This window comes from Capricornis sumatraensis, chromosome 6 (genome assembly GCF_032405125.1).
Source record: "Capricornis sumatraensis isolate serow.1 chromosome 6, serow.2, whole genome shotgun sequence".
NCBI classification, from domain to species: domain Eukaryota; kingdom Metazoa; phylum Chordata; class Mammalia; order Artiodactyla; family Bovidae; genus Capricornis; species Capricornis sumatraensis.
This window is the reverse complement of record NC_091074.1, coordinates 16,271,699-16,288,071: the sequence shown is the minus strand read 5'-3', so window position 1 is coordinate 16,288,071 and position 16,373 is coordinate 16,271,699. Positions and strand designations below refer to the sequence as shown.

General features: G+C 50.4%; 1 protein-coding gene across 1 annotated transcript in view; it reads left to right on the top strand.

Annotated features, from left to right (window-relative positions):
* The window catches only part of XKR6 (XK related 6), a 268,031-nt gene extending 255,741 nt beyond the window's left edge, over nt 1-12,290 (top strand). Inside the window, exon 3 of the mRNA XM_068974709.1 lies at nt 11,326-12,290. Within this exon, the coding sequence (XP_068830810.1) occupies nt 11,326-12,290 (965 nt within the window). The remainder of the gene's footprint in view (nt 1-11,325) is intronic.
* Nucleotides 12,291-16,373: the final 4,083 nt, after the last annotated feature.

Below are 16,373 nucleotides of genomic sequence, written 5' to 3'. Positions count from 1 at the left end.
TTGATCTCCTAACTGGGCTTCTTCGTCTGGAAAGTGGACATAATAACTCCTCTGGGTGGTTGTGAAGATCTAGTGAACTGCACGTGCCCGTCTACAGCACTTTGGCGGGTGTCTTACGGGTACATGACACAGTCTTCCGGTCCACAAAGATGCTTTCAGTCAGGCGCCACACTGCCTGCAGAGGGTAACAGGGAACATAACAGAGGTGGTCCAGGCCCTCATGAATCTTCCACTCTCTCTTGGGAGACATAACAGGAGCAGTTAGATAGCCAGCATATTGTGGCAAATGCTTTAAGCAAACAAACATGATGCCAGGACTGCAGTACCTGGGGTGGGGTGTGCAGAGAGCTTATCTGTGCAGGGTTGGGCTTCCCAGCTGGCGCTAGTGGTAAAGACCCCGCCTGCTAGGACAGGAGACATAAGAGACATGGGTTGGATCCCTGGGTCAGGAAGATCCCCTGGAGAAGGGCATGGCAACCCACTCCAGTAGTCTTGCCCGGAGAATCCCATGGACAGAGGAGCCTGGCGGGCTACAGTCCGTGGGGTTGCACAGAGTCAGACACAGCTGAAGCGACTTAGCACACACACATCAGAGAAAGCTTCTCTAGAGTTGACACTTAGCCTGAGTATAAACGATGAGGAGGAACCAGCTATGGGAGGAGCAGAAACAACCTTCCCTGCAGAGGGAATTGTATATACAAAGGCCTTGGGGTGGGAAAAGGCTGCCTGATTCTAGAATATGACGGGACTCAGCATGGCTGCGGGTCAGCAGTCAGGGGAAGGAGAGTGATGTAGGGAGGGTGGAGAGGAAGGCGTGGGCCTGACAACTTGGGTGTGTACCAACTGCAGTGGGAAGGGTTATGTAGAAAGCTATGTGATCAGATTAGTTTAAAAAAGAATAAAATTATTTGCCTGCACGAATTTTAGTTGCAGCATGTGGGATCTAGTTTCCTGACCGGGATTGACCCTGGGCCCCCTGCATTGGGAGTGCAGAGTCTTGGCCACTAAAACACTGGGGAGGTCCCAGATTAGCTTTTTTAATTTTATTTTTTTATGTATTTTTGGTTGAGATGAGACTTCGTTGCTCCCCGGGCTTTTTTCTAGTTATGGAGAGTGGCTTCTCTCATCTCAGAGCACCGACTCTAGGCACTTCAGTAGTTGCAGCTCCTGGGCTCTGGAGCACATGCTCAGTAACTGTGGCTCACAGCTTAGTTGCTCCAGGGCGTGCGGGATCTTCTGGAATCAGGGGTTGAACCCGTGTCTCCTGCATTGGTGCCAGATTAGCTTTTAGAGAAGATCCCTTTCCTGGTGTGCAGGGAGGAAACCAAGAGCCCAGAGCACCTGTTAGAGGCAGCTGTGGGGCTCCAGGGCTGAAACGATTGGCTTGGAGTGCGTGGAAGAGGAAGCCAAGTGCACGGATTGGCAGGCAACTCTGGAGCAGAAATCAGCAACACCTAGCAGGCCTGGGGGAGGTGGTGATGGAAGGAGGCTGAGATGGGGTATGTTGAGATGAAAGATGCTCTCTGGGGATCGGGTTGAGTTAGCAGCTCTGTCGCCTTTCCCGACTTTGGGGGTTTTCTGATGCTTTTGCCCGGGGTGGGGTAGTGCCCCTCGCTTCACCCACACAGTGCCTGAGCCTGCCTTTTGGGATTGAGCCCCCACTGAGGTGGTGTCCTTCTTATACGACTCTGTGACCTGTTGTTCGCGGCCTCCCACCTGCCACGTGTCAGGCATCTGCTCTGCTATAGGCAAGATGCTGTGTCAGGAATGGGTTTGCAAACACACCTGTCCTTCGGTGGGTATCCTTAAACATTGGTTTTCTTTTAGACAAACATTGAACTCTTAAATAGGCCTCTGTCTTTCCATCCCTTTGGTGTTAACCTCCCTAATTAGTTTTCTTCGTCGTCTTTTTTTTTTTTTTTGAGCTGCCCCTGTGCATCATGTAGGATCTTAGCTCCCCAACCAGGGATCAAACCTGGATCCCTTGCACTGGGCGTGCGGAGTCTTAACCACTGGGCCACTGGAAGTTTCTGGTTTTTTCTTTCTTAAGCTCACTTGCTGGCTCCTCTTCTATCAGAAACCCTCCCGCTTCACGCTTGCTCCTTTTTCCTGCAAGAGCTGATAGGAAACTCCACAGAGATGCAGGTGTCCATCCGCTTTCTCTGCTGTTCCTGCCTGTGCCTGTTGGAGGAGGCGTCAGCTCCCTCTCCTGATCAGCTGTCCCTTCTGCGTGAGGACCAGTCTTCCACGTTCCCCTTCTCAGGGGAAGGAGGGCCAGCTGTGTGGTTGGTTAACCGGCCCTGCTCGCCCTCCTCTCCCCATGATCAAAGATGACCACCTCTCTCCTCTTGGGAGATTTCTTTTATCTAATGTGAAAAGTGCTTTCTCCAGTCCTGCTTGTATGGACATCGGTTGTTATCCTCCAGATCTGGGTCACAAAAGTTGATTGCATCCATGCTCAGTTGCTCAGTGTACAGAGGTACATTGCCTGCGTCAGACTCTTGGCAACTCCAGGGACTGTAGCTCACCAGGCTCCTCTGTCTATGGGATTTCCCAGGCATAAATAGTGGAGTGGATTGCCATTTCCCCCTCCAGGGGATCTTCCCAACCCAGGGATCGAACCCATGTCTTCTACGGTCTCTGCATTGGCAGGTGGATTCTTTACGTCTGAGCCACCTGGGACTCCCCAAAGTCGGTTACTTGATCATTTGCACTTGGGTAAAGCTGCTGCCCAGAAGGTGGCAATTATGTGGTTGTATGGCCTGAAGGCGACAGATCTGAGCTTTACACCAACCTGTGAATTTCCACTGCGTCAAACACCATCGGGTAATGGATTGCCTTGCACACAGTGATAGGGAGTTTTGGTGCCCCGATCCTATGTGATGTTGGCCACCACCTGGCCTAACCCTGATGGTTAGGAGGGGTAGCCCCCTCCTCCCTGACTCCCCACCTACTGTCCCACCCCCCCCCACCCCCCACCCCCGCCCCGGTGCTGAGCTGGAGCTAGCTGCTGGCTCTGATACTCCTGGGCTTCGGGCCAGATTGATACAAAGATCTTCCAGCCTCCTGTCTGGACTTCAGGGTGCTCATCCCACGACTGTGTCTTCGCCTCCTAGAATAATAAAGGGGAAGATGTGTGCTTCCCCTGGCTGCCTTGCATCTTCACAGATAGCTGCGATGAAGAGGGGCATGCCTGCCTTCTGCCACCAGAACACAGACTCGGCCTCTCTCACTTCCCTGGAGGAGGATCTCTCTCTAGCTGTTTCTGTCTCCTTCTGAGGAGTCACCCCTCCTCTCTCCCATCAGATACTTGCTTGCTGTCTACACACAGAGTTCCCTGAACAACGAACTCCAGCTCACAGCCCTGCTTCAGCTCCCAGTGGCTTCTTATCAAACAGAACATTAAAACCTTACACTCTTAAACAGAATCTGCAAGGATTTTAAACAGAGACATGACACTTTCAGTGCATCTGTGTAACTTGACTTTGTATCCCATTCTGAGGACTTTTGGCTGAGGTTGCCCCTAACAACAAGCAAGAGAAAAAGAGTAGAGTTCTTTGGTTTTTTTAAGTGCAAAAGAAAGTGCAGGATGTACATATGAGGAAGAGTCCTTAAAGCAGTAGCAAAGCTATGAGAAAGGCAGGGTAAATCAATTTCATTGGCTGCACAGTCGTAAAGAATCCGCCTCCCAGTGCAGGAAGCACAAGAGACAGAGGTTCCATCCCTGGTTCAGAAAGATCCCCTAGAGGAGGAAATGGCAACCCACTCCAGTATTCTTGCCTGGGAAATCCCACGGACAGAGGAGCCTGGTGGGCTACAGTCCATGGGGTCACAAAAGAGCGACTAAACAACAACAGTTAGCACAGATGAAATAACAGTTGGCCACCTGAGCATGTTTGTGCGTCGAATGCTATAACAAGAGGGACATCGAGCAGGCTGACCAGCGGTGCTTCAAGGGGGAGGCTCTGAGAGCTGCCAGTTCAGAAGCCTGAGCAGTAACTATGTGACCACTTATTCAGTAACTGTTTGCTAAGCACCTACTATGTGCCAGGCATAGTTCCAGGAGCTGGGGGCAGATAAGAGTAATAAAACAGACAGGAAGCCCTGCGCTCATGGAGCTTATGTGTCTTGGAGAGAGAGGTGGACAAGGAACAGAACAAATATTTTGTCTTCTGTATTAGAAAATGGTAAAGAGGGCTCTAAAGCTGGAAAGAGAGCCACAGGGGAGCAGAGCTGTGTCCAGCGTTCAGTGAGGGAGCAGGAAGGGGACCTCTGAGCAAAGATGTAGAGCAGGGAGGGAGCCAGCCAAACGCAAGGCCTTGAGCTAAGAAAGCGACCCCAGTGTTTCGGGAGCAGCCAGGAGGCTGGGAGGATGGGGCATGATGCCTCATTGCATCCATAGCTCAGCCCTGCCCAAGGTCTTGTCAGCAGAGCATCTTTTCTTCTTCTTTGTTAAAAAAAAATATATATATATATTTAAACAGCTTTATTGAGATATAGTTTGTATACTGCACAAGTCATTCATTTGAAGTGTACAATTCAATAGCTATCATTCTGGGAGCATCAGAGCTTTGAGTCTTGTCAGCTGTTTGCCCCTCAGTGAGGGTAGATTTACCGGGACTTTTCAGTGATGGCAGACGGCTTCCTTCACAGTGTGCTCCAGGCCCACCAGAATTCTGGCATTCATGAGGCTTCTGCCAGGCCAGCTGAGTGGCTGACATTTGTTCTAGAATCTCTAAAGCCTGCCTTTACCCAGCTGGCAGAACCACAGTGCTCTCCTGCCTCTGTGAGTGGATTAATATCACTAGACCATGGGCCAGGAGCAGGGCATAGACCCTGAGGTCTTGGGCACCGTCAATGGGCGCTTGCATGTGAGTCCATGGGAGAAGGGGAGCTACTGGAGCTTGTAAGCCCAGGGCACTGGGGCCTTTGGAGCTGGAGGTACTGGGTTGGAAGCTCCCTCACCAGCAGTTTGCTGATGTTGTAGCAGTTTTAAAAGACAGATTTTGTTATTGTTTGGGCATTTCAAGGCCAATAGATCAGGAGACAGCTGTCACTGAAAAAAATCACTTGTCACAGATTCCCAAGAAGAGGCCAGCATCATCTTGGGGGGCTTGGGATAGGCTAGTCTGAATAATATCAGAAAACTCTGGGGTCCAAGGCTGTCCCTGATTGTCTGGTACCTGGCCCTGAGGTGTTTAGGACACATTAAAAGTGGCCCAGAGTGTCAGGGCCCAGTGAAGGAGGTGTGAGTTCTGGACTGGTTGGTTTGTATATGAAAAGCACCTCTTGTTTTCTGTTTCTAGGAATTTGCTAAACCTGAGAAGGGTCGTCCCTCCAGGATCAGCATGGCCCCAAAGAGGAACCATCAGAATACAAGTACACGCTTCAAGCCTTAAAACTAGACAAATCCTTTTACCTCCTGGCGCCTTGGTTTCCTGTCCTATAAAATGGGGTACCAGTAAGCATTTCAGGGGATTATTGTCAGGATTAAAGGGAATAATTTATGCAAAGTGTCTGGCACAATGCCTGCTGTACTGGGAACTCCTGGTGGGTATCATTCTTCCTCACCTCTGCCTTCTGCCCTCAAGGTTTTCTTCTGAAAGACACACACATAAATGGAAGCTCCCCGGGAGTTCTCTTTTTCCGCTTTTAGGGATAATGGTGGGAGGGTGAGACAGCTGGTGGGCTCATTTCTCCATCAGCCCCTTTGAGAATCAAAATACCCCTGCGATTTTGCACATGGTTTCAGAAGGACCAGACCAATTGCTGCCCTGCCCTTGAGGGGCTCACCTGCATCAAGGTGAGAACATACTTAAGGAAAAAGGGAAGGAGTCAGAGAGTGTATGGGATGGTGAATGACACTAACGTGGGAAGTACGGCCTGGAAGTGAAGCTCCCATACTTCAGCCACCTGATGCGAAGAACTGACTCTTTAGAAAAGACCCTGATGCTGGGAAAGATCGAAGGCAGGAGGAGAAGGGGATGACAGAGGATAAGGTGGTTGGATGGCATCACCAACTCAATGGACACGAGTTTGAGCAAGCTCTGGGAGTTAGTGATGGACAGGGAAGCCTGGCATGCTGCAGTCCATGGGGTCGCAAAGAGTCGAACACGACTGAGCGACTGAACTGGACTGAAGGGCTGGAAGGCGGGAGGAGGTACTGGGAGCTGCAGTTTGCAGTGTCTGGCTGGCGATGGCCTGGCTGAGAAGGCAGGCTCTGGTAAAAGCCTTCGTGCAGTGACCCTTGGGGACCTGGGAAAGGGCCATGCAGGTGCTGGACAGAGCTGGCGCACGTGTCCTGTGGTGGGACTGCGCCTGGCGCACGTGGGGCAGAGCGGATGTGAGGAGCTAGCTGGAGGTGACTCAGAGCAGCCAGGGCCTGTCCTGAGTAGGGCCCAGGACGAAGGCCTGGCAGCATGACAGGAACTTCGGTTTGAGGCCATTGGAGAAGGGGGCGCTGAGGAGTGTGAGCGGGGACTGGGCAGGGTGCACTCATAACTCAAGGCGGTGTCTTGAGAGGCCCGCAGGCCTTAGAAGGACCGAAGCCTTAACTCTGGCCGAAACATCGTGTCGGCCACCCGAGGGTGACCGTACTGGGTTTAAGGGTCTCCCCAGTCAAAGATGTCCAACTGACACTTGTGCCCGTCATGCTCCGTTTCATTGGTCTTGAGGTACAGACGTCCTCTTTCTAGAAACCTTAGATGCTTAGTCTGGTGATCAGAGCCCTGAGACCCAAGCCTTTCCCCGGGGGTGGCCCCCCAGGAGGCCCTGACTTAGTGACCTCCCAGCTGGTGAGGCTGGACTCAGGTCTCCCAGTGGGCCAGCCGCACCCCACCCCCCACCCCTCGTGGGCTGCACCAGGAAAACGAGCAAGACATGAAGGTCACTGCCTGGAACTCATCATGGCTGAACGGGGAGTGTTCAGCAGTCTCCAGCCTGACCTTTGAAATGCAGAAGGTGATGGAGCTGCAAGTGGGAGGGATCATAAACATACCCAGCCTGAGCACAGTGTGGGCTTGGGTCTCGGCCAGGGTCATATGCTGACTTTGGGGTTGACCTCGGGCCAGACAGAAATCTTCCAAGTGAACCACTGCAGAGGGAAAGCCCTGCACCCCCTCCCTCTGTAATGAAATACGTGGCAGGCCTTTGAAGAGTGATCACTTAACAGGAGGAGAGTCAGGCCTTTGAAGAGTGAGAATCAGACCTTTGAAGAGTGATCACTTAACAGGAGGCAAGTCAGGCCTTTGAAGAGTGAGAATCAGACCTTTGAAGAGTGATCACTTAACAGGAGGGGAGTCAGGCCTTTGAAGAGTGAGAGTCAGGTCTCTGAAGAGTGAGAATCAGAGCTTTGAAGAGAGATCACCTAACAAGAAGGGAGTCAGGCCTTTGAAGAGTGATCATTTTGATCACTTAACAGGAGGGGAGTCAGGCCTTTGAAGAGTGAGAGTCGGGTCTCTGAAGAGTGAGAATCAGGCCTTTGAAGAGTGATCAGTTAACAAGAGGGGAGTCAGGCCTTTGAAGAGTGAGAGTCAGAGCTTTGAAGAGAGATCACCTAACAAGAGGGGAGTCAGGCCTTTGAAGAGTGATAATTTTGATCACTTAACAGGAGAAGAGTGATCTCAGCTAATTCTGGTGGTCGCCTCTTTCTTTGTGGCTTGCATGTTCCTTTCCTGAGGAAGGTAGAGGAGAACTTGGATTTGGTTTTCAGCTCCTTTATCAGGGGCCTCTCTCAGATACCCGTGAGTGCTACACTTCCTGTCCACTCTCCAAGAAAGGCTTAGATCCTTCACTCCCAGGGCGCCCAGCCCCTTCTAAGACCAAATCTGAAGTACAGTCTCTCCGTACAGTGGCTACTTTTTAAGGCCAAAGAGTCTGAGTTTAAATCTCGATTCTACTTCTTGATAGAAATGGCCATCTTCTTTCCGTGTCCTCGGGTGGCCTTTCTTCTGTATGAGCGCACCCCTGGCATCTCCATGGGCCCAAGTGATCTGTTCTCATAAGGTCGTGTTGGATCAGGGCCAGCCCCCATGACCTCATGTTAAATTCAGTGCCCCTTTGAAGGCCTGTCTCAGGATACAGTCACATACTAAACTCCTGGGGGTTAGGACTTCAACCTAAGACTCTGGGGGGAGGGGAGGAGATGGAGACGCAGCCCATAGCCAGTACCTACGTCACAGTGTTCCTCTCAGTAAGATTCCTGCTCAGTGAATCATAGGTGTGTTTTTTCCACTAGGATGCCTGTTTCCTGTGGGGTGAGTGGGTTGAAGTGAGGGGTCTGTGTAGCCACTGATAATATAATGTTTAGTGATCTACAGCTTCACCAGGTTGGACATGAACAAGGCAGAGAGGTAAGATGTGGGCCGGACATCAGCAGACCTGCAGACCCCCAGGCGAGTGCTAGCGCTCGGTCCTGCACGTGACCGTCTCCCGAACCTCTCCTCGTAATTCAGCAGTGATGTCTTATGACATTTGGGGAACACAGCATCCTAGAGAGGACTTCCAGAAGCACTGACCGTGGACTGAGGCAGCAAACAGTTTGGCTCAGAGGTGAGTGGTCTCTGTAACACCCTGAGGCCACCCGAAGGAACAGATCTGGAAGCGGCGTAGGTGACCCAGAAGCTACACTGACGACAGAGGATTGATGTGGCTTCACCACATGCAGCCAGTGGACGTTTCAATTCCGGTTTGCTAGTTATGTGGCATGGACGGGGCTACCGTCACAACACGCCAAGCAATGAAATCAGGACTGTGACAGCTGAGGGCCTGTCCTGCTTCTGCATCCCAAGTTTGTTCGAGAGCACACTCAGAGACTGGATTAGACCGCGCTTCAGCAAAAGCTAAACTGCCTTTTCTTATTTCATGAGCTCGGCACTCATGCTTTTCTGTGGACAGGGGAAGTAATACATTTTGCTTTATTAGAAGGAACAGGAAAATCAAGCCTTCTTCCCATGCAGCTGCTGCGGAACTTCCCTTTGATCACTGAGGGTGGAAGCACCCCCAAGATGCATCCCTTTTAGTATCAAGAAAAAGTGATAGTGTTCACTGGAAGCGAGGTGACGTCACAAAGCTTTCTGAGGATGCTCCGGTGTCTGGTAATAAGCCTGGCATGTTGCCTGCCCTTCAGAAACCAACAGCCCAAGTCATGTGACTCCCAAGGGGACCCATCCCCCTCCCAGCCCCAACTCCCAAAGGACAGGCATGCAGGAGGCTCAAAGGTTAGCGGGACCACTGTGACATGGTCATAGACACCTCGTGGCCTCAGGAGAGGCTGGTGGAAATGTTCTGCGTGACAACAGGCCAAACAGGACACACATGAGTACTGTGTTCAGAACTTTCCAGAAGAGTGATAGAAGCATTGGCAGGCATTTTCAACATTGGCTTCGATGGAGAAATTGGGATCATTTCTTCTGTTTATTTTCCGCATTGGTTATGCTCAGAAGAGCCATGCATACTTATTGTAATAGTTAACCTTTCAGGCTTTTTCTCTGCTTCCACCAACAAGATCGTTTTTGTTATCAGACTCTGATGTTCTGCAAGCTGCAAACCAGCCCAGCTTCTAGAAATGTTGGAAAACAGGGGGTGAGGGGGCTGGGAGAGGAAGAACCCGTGCAGGGGAGGGTGTGGGGAGGGTGGGAGGGTAAAGGGACAAAGGACTTTGATCCTTCACTGAGGTTGGGAGAGGAGTGGAGAGGTGAACAGGGGCTGAGGGGAAAACAAGCAGAAGGCTGGAGTTCTGGGCCTGCTGCTTTAGTCTTAAGAATAGGGCTTCTGGATCTGACCTTGGAGCTGAAGAGAGAAAATGACCAGGTGGCTTTGATGCCAGCCTGGAAGAACGCCGAAGGGAAATCGTGGAAATCGTGCTCTGGGGCGGGGGAGCCGGATCTGGTTAGGAGATGTGGCCCTAGGGGCAGTATTCAGGACTCCAGCTGAATTGAGCTGCATTTCGTTCTGGAATTTGGGGAGAGAGGGAAAACAAAAGCTGCGCTGGGTAGACTGAGATGATGCTTGGAGGAGCAGAGGCGTGATGGGGAGTCTTGCTCCAGAGGGGATTCATGATGACGTCGGACTAATGGTTGCCTGCTGGTGGGTGGATTTGGAGAGACTCTGGTCACTGTTTAATGTGTTCAGTTTGACTGAGTTACAAATAGCAGATAGGCAGCGCCCTAAATAAAGCTGCTCTACAGGGATTCAAATATCACTTGGGATCAGACACGCTCACCTGCTTGTTGAGGAAACTTGGAGGGAAGAACATGCAGAGGCCTTGGAGAGCTCACCATGCTAGGGAGGGGCAAAGAATCCCCAAAACCCGAGTTACCCTGCTCCCTCCCATCTCTGGAGGGAGGCAGAGAGGGACCGGGCTTCACCGTCAAGGCTTTAAGGAGCCGTGAGCAGTGGTTGGAGGGAGAAGGCAACAAGCACCATGGGGAGGCCAAGAGTGAGTGAGGAAGCAGCCCAAGAAACACAGGCTGTCCTGGTCCTTGATCAGAGTGGCCTTAGGGAGTGGGCGTGTAGCTGTTGTTGCTGTTTAATTGCTCAGTTGTGACCAACTCTTTGCAGCCCCATAGACTGTAGCCCACCAGGCTCCTCTGTCCATGGGATTTCCCAGGCAAGAATACTGGAGTGGGTAGCCATGCCCTCCTCCAGGGGATCTTCCTGAGCCAGGAATCGAACTCAAGTCTCCTGCATCGGCAAGCAGAGCCGCCAGGGACGCACGGGGAGCGGGTGAGAAGACGCTCAATGGGAGAAGAGCCTTTTGAGGGCTCCTTGGGGTGTTGGATGAGCTTATGAGAAGGCAAAGGGTGACTCAAGCACCTTCTGAGAGGAGAGCTGTGCACCTTGGGGCAGCGAGTAAGCTCTTGGTCTTCACACCCCATAATCCCTTCCGCTGGCTCCTCTGAGAACACAGCCTGCTAGTGACAAGGACATGGACCCCGCGGTGAGCTTATGATTTCTTGCAATGGAAACACATGCGGTCCCACCCACAGCAGAGGTGATGAGCCAGCCAGGCGGTCCAGGTTCCCCAACCCCTTGGCAAAGCCCGTCAGCGTCCGCCTGCAGCTGTGGATCTCCAGAGGTTCTGGACTGGGTTATTGACACGGTTTCACAAAAGCTGTCAGCTTAGCGAGCGGCCGTGGCCTCCAAGCTTGGTTCCTGATGCGTTGCTGCTTTCCCCTCCTCCATTAGGTTGCAGTGCGTGTGCGTGTGCGTGTGCGTGTGTGTGCGTGTGTGTGTGTGTGGGCGTCTCCCTGGCCCGGCAGCCCTGCAGTGCCTGGCAGTGGACGTCCCCGGTTTTGACTGTGTGGGTTTGTGTCTTTCCGGCAGGTGTCTGCTCTGTGACTTCCCTGCTGTCCCTGGCTTGGGTGCTAGCCTCCTATCACAAGCTGCTGCGGGACTCCAGGGACGACAAGAAGAGCATGAGCTACAGAGGGGCCCTCGTCCACCTCTTCTGGCGCCTCTTCACCATCTCATCCAGAGTTATCTCTTTTGCCCTCTTTGCTTCCATCTTCCAGCTCTACTTCGGGATCTTCGTGGTGGTCCACTGGTGTGCCATGGCCTTCTGGATCATCCATGGCGGAACAGACTTCTGCATGTCCAAGTGGGAGGAGATCCTCTTCAACATGGTGGTAGGGATTGTGTACATTTTCTGCTGGTTTAACGTCAAGGAAGGGCGGACTCGATATCGAATGTTTGCCTATTATACGATAGTCTTGACCGAGAATGCTGCCTTGACGTTCCTTTGGTATTTTTACAGAAACCCAGAGACCACTGACTTCTTTGCGGTGCCAGCACTGTGTTGTGTCTTTATTAGCTTTGTGGCTGGGATTGCAATGATGCTGTTGTACTACGGCGTGCTGCATCCCATGGGGCCGCGAGCTAAGATCTTTGCCAGCTCCTGTTGTGCCGAGCTGCTCTGGGGCATCCCTTTGCCCCCCGATGTTGAGCCCATGGCGCCTCAGACCCCTGGGTACCGGGGGGCCCAGGTCACGCCTACCAGAGCCGTAACGGAACAACAGGAGGACCTCACGGCTGACACTTGCTTGCCCGTGTTCCAAGTGAGACCCATGGGGCCCGCTACCCCGACGGGGCGTCCTTACCTCCCAGAAGGGCCCCTCATTAAGATTGACATGCCAAGAAAGAGATACCCAGCTTGGGATGCTCATTTTGTAGACAGGAGGTTGAGAAGGACTATTAACATTCTGCAGTATGTCACGCCCACCGCGGTGGGCATCCGGTATCGGGACGGACCGCTCCTTTATGAGCTGCTACAGTATGAGTCTTCGCTCTGAGAGCATCCTGACCCAAGTTGAGAAGGGGACCTGAAGTGTGGTTTGCGGTAAAGCCGCCTGCAAGAAATATAACCCTCCCTTCCCCCAAAACACAGAACACCACCACCACCACCACCACCACCACCAATGCTCAAAAAAAAAAAAATAATAAGTCACAACCCCTTCAGATAAGCTTTCTTTCCAGTCGCTGTATGTATACAAAGATATTCTCTATGTTTTGTAAGTAAAAACAAAAAGAAAACCTTTCTTTTGTTTTTTACACATAAGTAACAGTATTGAAAAAAAAAAAAAATCCCACACTATGGTTTATAGGGTGGAAAAGGAGCAGTTGTCTCCACTCCAAAAGAAAAAAAACACACACAGTTTTATACCTTACACCAAGTGTAGATCATTTCCGGGATTGGTGCTGATTGAAAGAACAAAACAAAACAAAACAGACAAACAAAACCTTCAACTGCCTTATGCCCTTAGGTGCTGAGTTTCATTAAGTACTGTCGCGTTTTCTCATGCAAAACTCTCTGGTGATTTTTTGCACCGGGAGAGGGAGGATTAAACAATCAAATGAAACCAATCTAGAAACAAACAAAAAAAACAACCGATGGATAAAACTCAAAGCAATCATTCTTCCTATCTGATTATTTGTGTTGAAGAAAACAAATTGACCCAAAGCAAAAGCATTGAAACCCCTCCCTCTTTTTTGCTTTCTCTCCCTCTCCTCCTGTCCCTGCCCCCAACTTCTCATACCCTTCTAGGAGCCAGAAGGCCATCTGAAACTCAGATGGTTGGCAGAGCTCTTTGAAGGCCAACTAGGTGCCATTTCAGTGTTCACCTAGTAAGAATCACATTTGTTTCCTGGTGAAAAGCAAAACAGAAAAAAAAAAAAGAAGCCACTCTAATAATTCGATAAGAATAGGAAATTCTAAAGCAAATTAAAGGAGATTTCCATATACGTCATCAAAGAGAATCAGTAATAATAAAACTCAGCATAGTAGCAAAAAGAACGACATCAATTTAAAGGCACAATACTTAATCAGTGACTGGCAAAAATGATCTGTTCTGTCATTTTAAGGCCGTGAAAGGTATACATTTATCACATGTGATATTGGGTAAGGCCTCTTCTGTTTCCATTTGGTGGGAAGCCTTAAATTGATCTGGAAAGAATTCATTTTTTTCATTTGTGCTTTTTAAAAATAGTTAACACAAGAGGAAAATTAGAACATAAAAAAAAATCTAATTGTAATAACCTACCCATTTCAAAGACTGTTTGGTGCTTCTGTCTTTCACCATTGTGGTTGGCTGAAAGTTATTCAGCTCACTTGGTGCATCTGGGTTGAGTGGGGAATTCTGTGTGTTGCATGTGTGTGTGTGTGTCTGTGTGTGCCCACAGTACACACACACACGCACACACACATATGTGTGTGTGTGCGTGTGTGTGTTTATGTGTGTTTGTGTGTGTGCGTGTGTGTGTGTCTGCTGCAAGGTCTTGCCAGAAATGTAGAAAAAGCGATATAAGAGAGATTCTGGGTATGGCTAAGGTCAAGTGTAAGGGGCTGGGAAGCTGGGGAGGGGATGGGGCTTGATCTTGAGTTTCTGTCTGACGGCAAGACACAGCAGCAGCATACTCTGGGTCTTAGAAGGCGTGTCATTCGGGTGAAGGTTTGATTCAATTATTTATTTTTTCATTGTACCAAGCTGAATTTCTTGAGGTGTTGAAAGTATGTTCAAATCATTTTTTAAACGTTATTTTTCAAAGTATTGCTCCTGTAAGGAATATTTTGTTTTAGGGCATCGTTTCAATCCCATCATCTCTCTACTTGGGCACTAAAAACAAAAAAAGGAAAAGAAAAAAATCACAAAAGGAAAAAAATCTCCACAAAAAAGATATATATATATATATATATACAAGTCTCTCTATATATACACACACAATATTTTTAAGTAAAAATACTGTTAGTCTTTGTTGTGTGTAGCTGTGATTTTTTTCTCAATTCCAGATATAACTGTTTAGGGTGCAAGGCCTCACACTGAACTACTCTTAAGAGAAGTTCAAAAACTGAGGACCTTTTTTTTTTATGTTTGTGGATTTTTTAAAAAATATTATTCAAAAAGGCTTCTCCTCCCTCCCTTCATTGTTTATCTAAATCTGTTAAAAAAAAAAACAAAAACAGAAAAAAAACCCACAAATTTTAAATGTCAGTTGGGTTGTAAAACTACATCCTTCATAAATTGTTCAGACTCCTCTGATTTCCTTGATGATTACTAGATTTGCAGTGCCGTCCTGCCCCCTCCCTTCCCGAAGTGTCCCCTGTGGTCCCCCTGGCAGCAAGCAGGAGGGCAGAGGAGGGGCAGGAGGGCGCGGCAGGGTCCAGGAAGCGCTCCGCACAGAGCACACCAGCCCCCGGGAGGACCCTCCTGGCCAGTCCCCACCTGCCCGAGGGCTTGGGCCCCTCGCTGGTTGATTGGGAGTTCCAGTCTGGTCAGAGGTGCTTTTCTTTACTATTCTGCTTCCCTACCAAGGGCTTAGCTCAGTGCTTACTCTGCAGAGGCCAGAGGAGGTGAGGCCATTTGAGGGGGCTCTCCGCATCCTCCCTGCTTGCTTGGGGTCCCAGCTCTCGTCTGCCTCAGCGCTTCGGATGTCCGCCACCAGAGCGGTCCTTGACGCTGTCCCTGGTGCATCCCTCTGGGACCTCAGCCACTTCGGCTTGTTCATCCGTTCTTAGCTTTAGTTCCTTTCTCTTTTTCATTTCGAGGTGATCACAGACTTTGATTTGCCACCTTTATTTCACTAAAACACATCCAGTGTGTACGCACTTGTGTGTGTGGGGTGTGTGTGTATGCATGCGTGTGTGTGTTTCATGCAACTGAGAAAACTGCTGATGTCCATTGACCTGGAGCACCCAAAGCTGGGGTGACTCAGGGAGGGCCCTCGGGGTGCTTTAGCCACTGGGAACAGAGGGGACGACCACAGGATGTTTCGGGAAGCCTTTCTTTCCACGGGGGTTGGACTGGGCTCCACAGGACTCAGACAGGAGGGCGCCTGCTCCCCTGTCAGTACGGTCCACGCCTTCTGTCGTGCCACGGCCTTTCCTAAGGGTGAAAATACGCATTTGTGAGCAGTAACAGGGAAGTCTGGTTTTGCAAAGAGACAGGAAAAAGAAGTCAAGAAAGAAGTAAACATCATGGGGGCCCGGGAAACATAAAGAGAGTTTCCCTGTCTTGTCACTCCCGTGAGAAGTGAGGGCCTCAACCCACCCCCGGAATCCCACCCCAGTTAATCCACTTGACCCCCGACAAACCATTACGGGCGCTGAGGCACCAGCTCATGGGCTGCTCCCCAAGGGGACGCTTTATGATGTTTGTTGTTGTTTTTTTTAATCCCTGCGCTCACCTTTTGCCCAGGAGCTCCTAATGAAAACTAATTAACAAGGCTCAATATTTAGGTCCGGGGAGATAAACACACAGTACCGGGAGCTAAAGAATAAACTCGGAAACTCTCTCTTTCCTCATTGCATCCCCCATCAAATCTGCCCACAGCTCCCCCGCAGAAAATTTAGTCCTTCTTTCCCTTCTCAGAAATATGGTGGCAGCTCTAAAATCGGGCTGGTTTTGTTAACATCATTTCTTCAAGCTCTGTTTCTCCCTTGCTCGGTAGCTCCGCCTCTTCTTGGGCCCCTTCAAGAAAGGAAGCCTTGGTCCCCTCAGTCGAGGTGATGTCCTCGGAGCTCATTGTCACAGGCCTGTGGGATCCAAAATGAGAACTAAGAGGGTTTACATTCGTCGGATGAGCCCCCACTGGCCTTACCCAGCCCCAGAGTTTCTCATTTCTCCAACCTACTCTTCCACTCTGTCGTCAGAAGGTTCCCCTTGCTCTGCAGGGTCAGCCTTGTCTAAACAGGCTGGGAACCAGGGGCGCTGTGGGAGCCAGGCTCCCTCTCTCTTGGGAGAGACAACACTTCCTTATATCCCAGGGGCTCCTCTCTCTCCCCCACAACTCCCCCACGCCACTCCCCAGGCACAAAATCTAGTAAGACACCCTGGGGCCTAACCCATCCCCTCAATAGCCACAGCCCCTTTGAGTCTCAG